This window comes from Eurypyga helias, unplaced genomic scaffold (assembly GCF_000690775.1).
Source record: "Eurypyga helias isolate BGI_N326 unplaced genomic scaffold, ASM69077v1 scaffold17061, whole genome shotgun sequence".
NCBI lineage: Eukaryota > Metazoa > Chordata > Aves > Eurypygiformes > Eurypygidae > Eurypyga > Eurypyga helias.
The window spans coordinates 1-12,410 of NW_010231648.1; the positions used below are offsets into that span (position 1 = coordinate 1).

Consider the following 12,410-nt stretch of genomic DNA (forward strand, 5'->3'; position numbering starts at 1 on the left):
AATCTTGAAGAAAACTTCTCAAATGAAAATTTGTCATCTTTTAAAGAGATTTCTCAAAGATGTCGCTCTGTTGCCTCTTTTTGAGGACAAGGAGCAAATTGTCCTCAGTAAAGTACCAGCAAAGGCTTTGGATCAGGCCCCAACTCACTTCTCACTCTGCTCAGATGGTGGTTTTGTGTTTGCCACTGCTCGAACCACAGTCATTCCGCATGAGCCCTTCTCCAGAAACTGCTGCATCTTAAAATCCAAAGAAGCAGCTATCAGCTTACTCGCTTTGGCATTGTGGGTACCTAGAGCTGCCTTCTGAACGCAGCCCTGTGTCGGCAGCGTTGTCAGAGCATCACCCTGCGCGGAGGTGTTTGGGGGGGTGCAGCCTGCTGCTGGCCCCCAGGTACCTTCTCCTGTGGCATGGCTGGCTCTGACGGTGCCGAGGAGGCCTGAGAAGCGAGCAGTGACTTAGCCATGCACCTCGTTATGAAATTTGGTAAGCCGGTTTTGAGAAATGAAAGAAAAGTAGGGTGTGGTAGTTTTGAACATATAGCGGCCTTTGTGGTAATTAAACCAGCAGCACCATGTTAATGGTCTCTGTAACGGAAAATACAGACCAACGAAGTGACCTTTTCAAGAAAGGTTCAGACCTGACAGCTGTGGTTTTGAGTGCTGAAAGAAGCAACTTCAGGCAGCATTTTATATGACTTGGCTGAGTTCAGTTTGGTCTCCAAATGGACTGATCATTTGGTAAGTCGAATATTTGGGACTAGTCTAGTAGATTGATGCGTTGTTGTTAAACAAGCTAAGAATAAACATTGGATGTCACTACAAAAATGTGTTGTGTCCCCCCATCCCCCCCAAAAAAGTGCCCAGAGAGGAATAACCCACATGCAGATACCTACATCTACAGGCTGGCTGTAAAATTAGGGGTGACTGGCTTTGCGTGGCCGCCTGCAGCCCCTGCTCATTGGTGGGGGAGCAGGGGGGCTGTGTGGGTTGGAAGTCGCGCGCTGAGGGTTTGCTCGTGTCGTAGATTGTGCAGTTGACTGCTTTGAGTTTTGCAGTGATTTTGGGGAGATCTTGGGGCAAGTTAGGGCTGTTGGACTAGCTGAGAGGGAAGGGAGTAGGGGGCTCCAAACTTCAGAAAGTGCTTCCCTCCCTTGGCCTTCCCCAGTGCTACTGAAGACTGCCTGCATGACAAGGAGCTTTTAACATATATTTGAAATGCCCCCCCAGATGCAGCATGGTATGCATGCAGCTTGCTAGCGGGGGTTACATCCCCTTTTGTGGGGCATAAAGGGCTAGAAGCACGCTGCCAGCGAGGCTGCCCACTGGAGTGAGGTGACAGTGCAACCTCCTCCTTAAAAGCTAACAGCGCGCCCAGTTATTGAGCAATGCTGGAAAAATCCCACGGCACCACACGCAGCACTTGTTTGTGCACAGGTCCCCGCGGTGTAAATGAGGCAGAGCAGGAGGGTTCCCCTGCTCCTCCCTGGGGCAATGAACGTGCTGGGAACAGCAAACGGGTGATTTCCCACTCCACTGCTGGCAGCGATGCTGTTTAAACATGTTGTGTTTCCCTTTGTGGGCAAGGTCGATGCGCAGCTGTCTCCTAAGACCCGAGTCTGGGTCAAGACAATTGCAGTTAGCCCTGGGGCCTGCTTGCATGGCCACGCTGAAATGGCAGCCGTTGTGGAGCAGGTTGTCGCGTTTGCCTCTGCCGTGCCGGATGATGACCCGTTGGGAATGAGTGCTGAGCCTCATCCAAACCCCTGCGCCTCGGCTGGCGGTGTACCAGCCCCTGGCTTGCCGGCTGCAGTGACAGCCCTTCGGTAGGTCTTTCTCAGGCACTTAGTTGTATTTCAGCTGCATGGTTACCGCTGTCGGTCTCGCCCCTCCGTGAGCCCAGGACCTGAGAAGGAAGTGAGGACCGATTAAACGTATTCTGTCTCCTGCCCTAGTTTGGCCACTCCTCTCCATTCAGTTGGAGACATCCAGGTCCCTAGCACTGCCAGGAAGGGCTCCTCTCTTGGCAGCAGCAGGCTGGGTTGCTGAGCAGTGGGAACAGAATTGCCTGATAAAAGTGCTTTGAGAAGCATTTTGCAGTATTTGGAAAGGAGGTGTTTAAAACTGATGCTTGTCCACCTCTCCAGGAAAATGAGCACTACAAAAGTAGAGACAGTTGTGATGTAGTTTTGGCCCCTCTGAAACATGAAGTTGAGTTGCAGTAAGTGTTTTGGACCATCTTTGAGCTTTGTAACAGTGTTAAATAAAAGATTCAATTAAGATGTCATGGATATAAACGCTTTCTTTTACTCCCTACCCCACTATTTTAGTGCATGAGTGAACAACAAACTCACTCAAACCTCGTTGCCTTTGGAGCAGCAGATGCTGAAGTGGCTGGCTGAAATGTTAAGCAGGAAGAGGAAGGCATGTCAATTCTGTAATGAAGGTTTGCAAAGGAAATGCCCTTTGCTTGCATTCACTGCTTTTTGATGAAGTTTGATTACTCTAAAAGGTAAATATTTGATATCAGTCTCCTTGATAATTTGAATTCATCCAGTGCAGCTGTTTCTGAAATACCGACTCTGCCAGAGCTTTGTGCATGCCCATACGGACTTGGTGGGTCTTCACGTTTTTGGTTCACTTCTTTCCCCAAATTTTTCATTAACAGCAAGTGCTCAACTATTTGTATGCCATGACTGCTGGAAGGGTAGCTCCGGTAGTCTAGAAGGGTGGATGGCTTCTAATATTTGCACACCTCACATTCAGTTTGCTGTGAAACCTCTGGGCAGCGTAACCTTAGCCCTGTGCAGATGCAGTAAGGCAGGGTGTCCATGGCTGCCATCCACCGGCTTGGCCAGGAAGAGTGCTTTTTTTGAGCATGCAGAGGGCTCTCTGTGTCTGATGCCGGGCTCAGCGGCCACCACCCTCGTAGCTCCGGTCCCAGGCAGCGAGCAGGGCTGAGGGCCGCTCAGTACCTGTGCCATAGCCTTTGTGGCTGCTTGTTGAAGTTAGCATGTCATTAACTCATCAAATGACCCCATCATTCAACAGGTTTCCTGGCCGTGCTGGCCACAGTGGCCATACTGCTCATGGCAGTGGTGCTGAGGGAAGGCTGGAGCTGCCGGCGTGGGCCTGCACGCCCTGCGCCTCGATCCTCCTTACGCTTGGTTCGCCTGTGTACTCTCCTGGCGCTCATCCAAACACGAAGTAAGTGGAGGAAGCTTAAACCAATGGTTTAATGTTGAAACTGCATTGTTTCCTTGTAGAAACATGGCCCTGCGGGCAGCGTTTTGTCACTGGAGCTGTTTCTATGCAAAATCCTCCCTGGGTTACAAGAAACTTCTCAAAGTAATACTGCTTTTCTGACAGAAACTGTTAATTTGGCAAGTGACTTTGAGGAGGCAGAAGTTAAAACCTTTGCTGTCCATATGTAAGAGAAACCCTCCGGCCGCTGCGTTGAGGTCTGCCCATGGCTGGCATTGCCCTCCCGGTCCCATTGCAAAGTCAGGATCCCTAGAGCATCTCGTGAAGACAAAATCCCAAATGTGGTGCTGTATTTAGGAAAGTATTTGAAGGTGGTTGGGACTTCAAAGGAAAAAAGCTGACCTACGTCACCAGGGCTTAACATGGAAAAAAACTGCAGAGCCATCAAGAGAAATACATGCAGAATACATGATTTATTGCAAGAGCTGTCACTGTATATACCTTTTCTTGGCATTTTCCCTCTGTGGCAGTTTAAGGCTGGAGTTTTCACCATGGATGTACTAACGCTTTGCACAAAGCCTGAAGTGGTCTCTGCCGGCTGCTGTAGGTGTTGCTGACCGCTGTGCTGTCGCTTGTTAGCTCGCCATGCCTGCTCCGAGATGCTCCCCAGCCCTCTGTCATCTCCCACCGCCAGCCCGTGACAGCGCTCGCTCGCCTTGGATTGAGGGTGCTCTTGCCAAGATCTCCCAAAGCAGCTTTTCACAGTCGACACCTGCTGAGGAGAGCTGCTGTTGTTTGCCAACGCTCTCCTTTTCACTGCATTTTTCTTTCCTTTTTTTTTTTTTTATTCTTTCCTTCTTTTCTTAACGTTTCTTCCTCCTTTAAAAGTTTGGTAACAGATGTTGAAAACTGTTCCCATCTAAGGGTGTGAATAGGAGCTAAGGGACAAAAAGAAGGTTAAAGCAAATTGGACACTTGCTTTTGGTTGCATCTACCAAGTCCCACCTAGGGATGCAAAAGCAAATCTAAAAACACTCTAAAAATTTGTTTATGGTTTAAAGAGCAGCTGATGCCTCTCAAAAAACCTTCAGCCCAGAATTCTTCTGCTTTGTCTCTGACTTTTCTTTATTTTCCTTCATTGTTCTTCCTAACAAATGCTATTTGCATGACAGTGGGACCCTTTGTTTCTCAAGAGCTGATCCATCCCTATTACTTATTCCTCATTTAGATGTTAACCGTTGGAGTCTGTCTGTCCAGAGGGTGCAATTAAATCAGGCCCTTCAGACTGTAATCCTCTGGGATACTGGGTTCATTTCCACAGCAGCTGATTGTGATATAGAAAAGGGTTTCTAACTTCAGGTTCATTAAATATGCAGCAGAAGTTGAGTGAACGTGGTTGTAATGGAGAATGGAGTGCAATAATACAGAAAATATGTTACATCAGTGAACTACCTTTCTGACAGGGATGCTTCCCCAGCATCCTCCAAGGACCAAAGGTAGCTGTTAAAGAGCTGAAATTTGCACGTGCTGTTTTCAGCCATGTTTGAAACCCCACTTCTCCTCCAGAGGCTGTGAATCCTGGAGCAACTGGAGCCTGACCTGCTGCCCCTTTGCTCCGGGGTCACCTGTAATACGGCTCTGCTCCACGGCTGGTGTGTGTCACCTGCCATAGGCTTGTGGTGCCACTCCTTCCTCTCCCTGGGTTTGAGAAACTTGCCCAATGGTACTCTGTGCTGTTTTCATTAATACTCAGAATGTCACAAGGCTTTTCTAGGTGTCCTCAAACTGGCCAGCCAAGTGTTTCCTTCCTCTCAGCTCCCTGTCAGGATGACCTTCAAGCTTTGCTGCTTTGACATTTTGTACTTACGCAAGAAAATAATAATTTATACCCTGAAAAGTTTTGCCAAAACTTTGGTAAGAGAGATTGTGACTTACATGGTTATATTTACATCTGTGTTTAAAGGACATGTAAATATGAGGTGGGAGCTGGGTTGCAAACCTGATGTATCTAGGAAGAATATTAAAAGTAAGATCCTTGGTGGTATACAGCAGAGTTCTGGAAAAACAAGCCCTTCATCCGATGCAAACAAAATAGTTTTCAGAATGGGAATCTGGCTGCTGTGTTGTGCAAGTTAGGTCAGCTGACAGACTAAAAATTAGAATGTGTGTATTTGCCCGCAGGATCAGGTTTTTGAAGGCCAAAAAGTGGGAGAGAGACTTGGGATGTCTTTTAAAGATGTTCTGTTTTAGATGTATGTGGGCATCCCAAGACAAGTGACACAGCATAATTTTGGAGAGCAATAGCCCATAATAGCAATGTGAATGGTGTGATTATGCCCAGAAATCAAATCTAGGATAAGACTTGGTGGTACTGCTTGTGCACCTTTGTTCCAAAACAAGGGAACATACTATTCTTGCCCCTGTATTTTGTGTTGCAGAGGTGAGGCATTAAAGGGTTTGGATACAGTGCTGGGTTAGGTTTTGTTTTCCATTATAGCATGGGGTTGGTTAGAATGCGAATGTGTCCAGCCCGTTGCTTTACCTCCTCCCGCTCCTGGTAGCCTAGATGTGTTTTTCTTTGGAATCATAAGGCAAGATGTGTCAAGCTGTGGGTTGGCATGAAGCGTGTTCTGGCCCCTGTCGTATGATTTTACAGTGAGAGACAGGTACGGGTGAGAAGGGCTCATCCCCATTTGATCTGGCCTTGGGGGCTCGGTGGGGTACGCCAGGGCATCCCAAAGGGGATGCAAACACGCTTTGGGTCTCTGCGCAGCTGCAAGGAGCGGCAGCGGGAGCCTGAGCTCAGAGTGAGATGAAGAGCGTTCTATAGGTCAGGCTTTTATCTCCTCACTACTCCTACAAAATGGGGTACGTAAACATACTCAGTATTAATGCCAAGTTGTTTGCTCTGCAAAGGGAAACAAATCTATCGGCAGGGATTTTAGAGCCACACCGACCTTGGTCTGTCGAAAGTCCCATTCCTTCATTTCTGTCCCCTTTTTGAGCCACTGCACTTCCTATGAGCGTGAATCAAGTCAGACTGGTCTCTGCTGTCTGCCACTTCTCCTGCTTCCCTAAGCTCCTCTTTACCCTGAATAATGCTGTTTCCAATAGTGTCCCTCATTGTCTCAGATAGTGCGGCTGGCGGAGTGGGACCAGGTTGGATGCTGGTCTCTGGGAGATGGCTTTACTTGTAGTCACAACGTTAATGCTTAACAGGGAATGGCTGGGATTGTGTTGGTGTACTCTGAAGTGTAATCTAAACTGGATTTCCTGGGCTTGTAATGACTAGTCTTGGATTAACAATTATCTGGCAGTGTTTAAAACTCTAAACTGCTGATACTTGCTCACAAGTATAATCCCAGTTTAATGCCTTTTTTGTCTTGGAACAGAGAGAAGGATTAATAGGAATGTGTGGCATACAGCAGACATGAGGATTTACATCCTTTGGTGTCTGCAAATGGCACTGATTCAGCTTTTCTTTTCCTGGGAAACATTTCTGGTTCCTCACAGATTTTTGGTTGTATCAGTATCCCACAGCAACCTTGTTTATCATATTAGAAGATGTGGTAAATGCCATTCTTACGGAGTGACAGTGCATAAAAATCAGAATAAGAAAAATAAATGAGATAAAATGAAGGATAAACAGAGGAGTTGTAGGCGTCCTTTGTCTTTCACAGTAGCTGAAGACACTGATTCATTAGAGTTTGTTGCTATGGTAGAAATTTCTCAGTGAGCAAGAAACCTGATGGAAAGTGTCAGCTTTTCTAGAGAATTCAGTGCCTCCAAAAAGCTGAAGACAGGCCTGTGAAAGGGAAGGAAGGATGAAGACGAGGCCGAGTAAAGCGAGCTGGAGTACTTGATTGAATTGTAGCTTAGCACTGGCCAGTTGGAAATCTAGGAGCAAGCTGCAAGGTCGAGTTTGAGAGCCAGAGCATCCTCCCAGCAAACCCAGACCTGTCCAGGACTCTGTGTCTCTGTCACACCAAGGCCAGCAGTGGGAATGCTCTGTCACTGTATTGTGTCACTTAGGACATTTTGGCTTCTTTGTGAGGTTTCTGTCTCATATACCAGTAAATGCAGCAGATGAAAAGATCACACAAACAGCTTTGCTGTGTGGGGAAGTAACTGTGAAGTGAACTGGGATGTGATTTCTGCATACGCCTATTCGTAGTACTCCACTTTCACAGCAGAATTGACTGTTTCACGCTTCTGGTCTGTGAGAGTTTTCTCAGAGGGCTCCTCCCTACAGTGCCACAAATTCATCTTTAGCTCGTGGTGCTGTCTTTCTGCAGAGAAAACAAAGGACAAATTAACCCTCTCTAGTGGCAATAGAAATGTTAAAACCACTTTGAGAGGAGCGTATGCATATGAAATTTTCTATAAAAGCCTGTGCGTATCTCTTGACACTTGCTTTTCTGAGGTTTGCTTCATTATAACTGACCACAGATGTGGCACTGTTCACGGTAAATATTTCCCATATATAAATATATATACATGGTAAATATATGCCATGACTCCCTATGCTTTCAGTGCTGGTTTAAACCCTTTCCCTTTCACCATTCAAATGCAAAAACAAATGCAAGTGGGAAAAGTGGTCCGTAACAGCTCTCTAACCCCCATTCTCATTCTTTCAAAATAAGCTAACAAATTTTAGCTACGAACTGTATGTGTTAGGAATGAGTCCTCAGTTCTTAGGGGTGAGTCATTTCCAAACAAATCCTGGGGTTTGCTTCCTTGTTTTCCTCAGATGAATCATTACCTGTATTCTGGAAAGCCCGTAATGGCTTTAGATTCCAGACTTTTTTTCCCTTTTATTTCGTAGCATTCTGTCTTTAATATTCTTTTGGTGCAAACAGAAATCTCTGTAGTCTCCCCAGCTACCCAGTGTCATGATTTGTAAAACCCTACAAATTAAAAAGCTGTTAGAGCTACCTGCCTGAACAAAGAGAATGGATCAGACCACACCAGATTTGACCTGGAGAGTGAATGTTCAAAGGCCTTGAAGCAATAAGATCCAGCAGAGAACTTTTGAGTAGAAAATGTTTTCTTTGCAAAATTACCATTTCCCCCACAAATTTAGAACGTGGGTTGTTACCCTGCCCTGCTAATTAGTGCTGTTGTAGAGCTGGCAGAGGCAGGGTGAGCTGCGTGTAGAGGCAGGGAGCTCAGATGGTGGTCCTGTCCCTGGGGAGGTAGTAGCTTTTCCACACCTTGGCCTGTCTTTTTCTACAAAAAAAAATCATAGGGCAGAAATGCTGGAGAAACTTAGCGGAGAGGCTTGGGAGAAGAAGAAATGCTTCTTTTAAGTCCTTTTAACTTGTCCTTCCTATGGTTTTAACTATGATTAATTTGGTCAACATCCCTGCCTCTTCTAAGCAGTGTGTTATTGCTGAGGGAGGCAGCCAAGCCAAAAATTCCTAAATTTGGTATTCATCTCGCTACTGTCTACCAGCAGAATGCCATTACAGTGCAAGTTACTTTATGTTCAATCTCACTACTGACTACCACCACTCTGAATGCCGTTACAGTGCAAGTTACTTTATGTTCAGTGGGACCAAGGACAGCAGGATAACAAACAGATAAGAACAGGCATACTTAAAAATGGAAAGAAAGTTGAGCAGTGGGAAGCATAAAACGACAGGTTTGCGTCCAGTCTCGATTCATAGCAGTGTAAAACCCAAGTCATGTCAATAACTACTGACTACCACCACTCTGAATGCCGTTACAGTGCAAGTTACTTTATGTTCAGTGGGACCAAGGACAGCAGGATAACAAACAGATAAGAACAGGCATACTTAAAAATGGAAAGAAAGTTGAGCAGTGGGAAGCATAAAACGACAGGTTTGCGTCCAGTCTCGATTCATAGCAGTGTAAAACCCAAGTCATGTCAATAAGACTAATGGAGTTGCCTCGGGCTACAGAAATGCAACTAAGATCAGTTTCCTCATATATTTGGCATTTTCTGCCTCCTGAGGTACTGACAAAATCCCTGTTCCCTATGTTCAGGCATTATCAGTTACAGTGGAGGCCCTCTTGGCATGGCCTACTGCTTTGAAATGTAAAATGAATCTCTTGCATCCACAGTGTTTTCTTCTATTTTTTGCTAACTGTGCTTCCAAAAGGGCTCTGAAATCTCAGTGATAAAACCCTTTTGTCTTGAAGTGCAGTTAGTTAAGCACTAAGTTATGAACAAGGTGATGATGATGATGAGGATTCAGTGCTTCCTGGCAGGGAAGCTAGTCAGACATTCTGAATTTACTGAGGGTGTCAGTGGAAATGGCAATTGATATGGAGAAGGAATTCTTGCTGGAACATCCTGGTAGGTGTTATTTTTGTGCACTTGGATGTAAGCAGGACATGACTAGTGTAAATGCACAACCGTTGTACCCTCAGAAGCATGATTCATCGTCTGAACACCAAAAGGACTCTGTGAACACCAGCACACACTTATGTCTGTGGTGGGGCAGTGTTTCCCTCCTCAGCAACTGGACACCTCTGATACAATCTCATACATAGATATAGTGACTTTAAAAAAATACACTTTTACAGCCTAGTAGTCACCCTCTTAGGGAAGAAATCGATACACAGTTCGTGCATTAAGCTTCTCAAAAGAGTGGAGAGAAAAGGCAGTTTAGAGGCTGGGATTAGTGTGTCTGCCTAGAGTATACACTGCAAGGATCCAGCTCAACACGAATATGAAAACCAATTGCTCTGGTTGTCGTTATCCTCCTTGCTCAGGCAAGGGGCAGCTGGCTGCTAGGGCAGAGGTAGGGGCAGCAGTGGGGGTCCCTGGGAGCCGTGAGCTGCATCTCTCCAGGCTGGGAGCACACTGTCACTCAGTTCATCGAGATGCCTGTGAGCACTGATAAGAGGTAACTGGCTGGCATGTTAGGCTCCTGCTGGTGGATGATTTTTTACTGCCTTGTTTTGTTTGGGGAGTGGTAGCACTCAGCTTGCTCTGGGGTCCGAAAGGTTGCTTTCCCCCTTGGGATCCTGTGTTCCTGGTTGCTGCTTTAGGGATCAGGGCTGCTTGTAGCCCCAGTAGGGTGGGGGTTGTTCCTTTGAATCTATGTGTTTGCCACTGTGTTGGACTTGGGCTTTTTATTCCGTGCTCTTGTTTGGTTTGGCTCTGTTCATGAAACTAGGTTTGTAACCAAGCAGGAAGGAACAGATAGCCTGCGAGCAGGAGGGGGGCTGGTGTACAAGACTGGAACTGGGATGGTCAATTGATCTGGGGACTCGAGCTAGTGGCAATACCAGTCACAAGTGGGATGTAGCAGGCACAAGATCTGCTGCTAAAACAAGCATTGCACCTTGCAAAGCAAGTCAGCCAGTGGAGGAATGGCACGGAGATCTTGCTATACCCACGTTAACCTAAGGCTGCCTTTGGATTTAGAATTACAATAATTTTATTTTTTTAAATAGCGTGTGCAAATCTAAACCAGACGGGTGTGCATGTCTCAGCACGAGCATGCACGGGCAAGGCAGGCAGCAGAATTTAGTCTGAAGCTTTTAACCATAAGCTCTCAGTCTCTGATTCTCAGCAGCCTAAGTCTGTAGTGACTGAAGGCCTGGGGCTGTTTGCAGCCGTGATACAGACAGGGAGGCTGGAAGGTTTTTTCCAAGTAAAGAGGAGTCACATCCAAAGAGTTATGCATCACCATTTATAGGAAATCCATCTCGTTTTACCCCTAAATGCTAACACAAAACATTCGGGATGGAAATAAGCGGGAGCAGTCTCTTGGTAAAGTACTTAGTTTTGTTTTTTATGAAATATGTTCAGATCTGAATAATTCAAGTAAATCTCTTAGATAAGTAGTTCAGGACCCTGCACTTTCTCTGAAAGCACCTCCATACATCATCCCAAGTAACTAACATGCAGCACGTGGATCAAGGCTTTCGCGTGGCTGCTTTTTCTCTGTTCTGTAATGGGTCTTCCAAGGACTCCTTTAAAACAAAATAATAACACACCCCGTCAAGACAACAGTTCAGGTTTGCCCAGCAAAGGGTGACCTGAACGATGTCTCGTAGCACTTGCTGAAAATGGATGTGAATGATGTTATTCTTCACCAAAAAGTACATGAAGTATGCCACGTGGTAAGGCGTGAAGCAGACCAAAAACGCCACGAGGTTTGTCACCACTATCTTCTCTGCTCTGGTGGTGTGTGCTTGGGGTTTGTCTGGTTGCCTGTGCTTTCTCAAGCCCCGGAGGATCTGTACAGTGCAGAAGGTCATGGCTGCCATGCTGCCAAAGAAGGTAGTCTCCAAGGCGCTGAACAGGCCGGTATTTTTCCACGTACTGTTGGAGAAGTTATGGAAGCAGGACGAGATGTTGTGGCTGTCTCCGTGCAGTTGGAAAGTAGAGATTGTCCCGGCTGAGGTGCCCAGGCAGATGACAGCGCAGACCGTAGCAGCTTTCTTGGTGGATCGCAGGGTGCGAGCTGTGAAAGGGTGCCGGATAGCGATGTACCGGTCTATGCAGATGCAGAGGGAGATGAGGATGCTGCCATACATGTTTACAAAGTAAAGACTCTCCAAAGTGGAGCAAAACACAGATCCCAAGTTCCAGTTGTCCTGGAGGTGGTAGGAAATTATTTTAAAAGGAAGAGTAAACAGCAGCAAAGTATCCAGGAAAATAAGGGCTATCATGTAGACTGTAGATTCTGATAGCTTTTTAACCTTAAAAAACAGGAATGACAGAGCCATCACATTGAACAACAATCCCAGGGTAAACGTGGGGGTGTACATGATGAACTGGAAGACTTCCACTGCAGCTTTGATGTTGCTGGTATTGCTCTTGACGTGGGTGTAATTCATATCTCCAGGTACGCTGGAAGAGAAGATCATGTTCACCACAAGGAAGGATGCAGATCACATTTGAGACCCGGTACAAAGGCCAATGAGGTTTCTCTGCATCCACAGATGTGGAGATGCCTTTTCCTCTCAGGCTGCTGTGTGCTGAACTGCACCTCCCAGTAATGGAGCTGCTCAGTGCCAAGGCACTGGGGCAAGGATGTCCCTCAAGCAGCAGCAGGGCTTTCTGGGGTCTGAGCCTCACTTGCACCATTACCTGAAATTGTGCTGCCCTATGGTGCAGGCTAGGCAGAGTATAGAAATGACTGCACCATGCCCTTGGAGTGGGTCTCTTTGCAGGGTAGCAGCCCTCAGTTTCACAGTTACTTGCATTGTGAGGATGGAGACCATTA

At 46.4% G+C, this 12,410-nt stretch overlaps 1 protein-coding gene across 1 annotated transcript; it reads right to left on the reverse strand.

Moving 5' to 3' along the window:
• Positions 1 to 11,094: 11,094 nt before the first annotated feature.
• On the reverse strand, positions 11,095 to 12,021 carry LOC104516730 (G-protein coupled receptor 55-like). Its single transcript, XM_010161162.1, has one exon. It carries the CDS (start codon positions 12,019 to 12,021, stop codon positions 11,095 to 11,097), a length of 927 nt encoding a protein of 308 aa, XP_010159464.1.
• Positions 12,022 to 12,410: the final 389 nt, after the last annotated feature.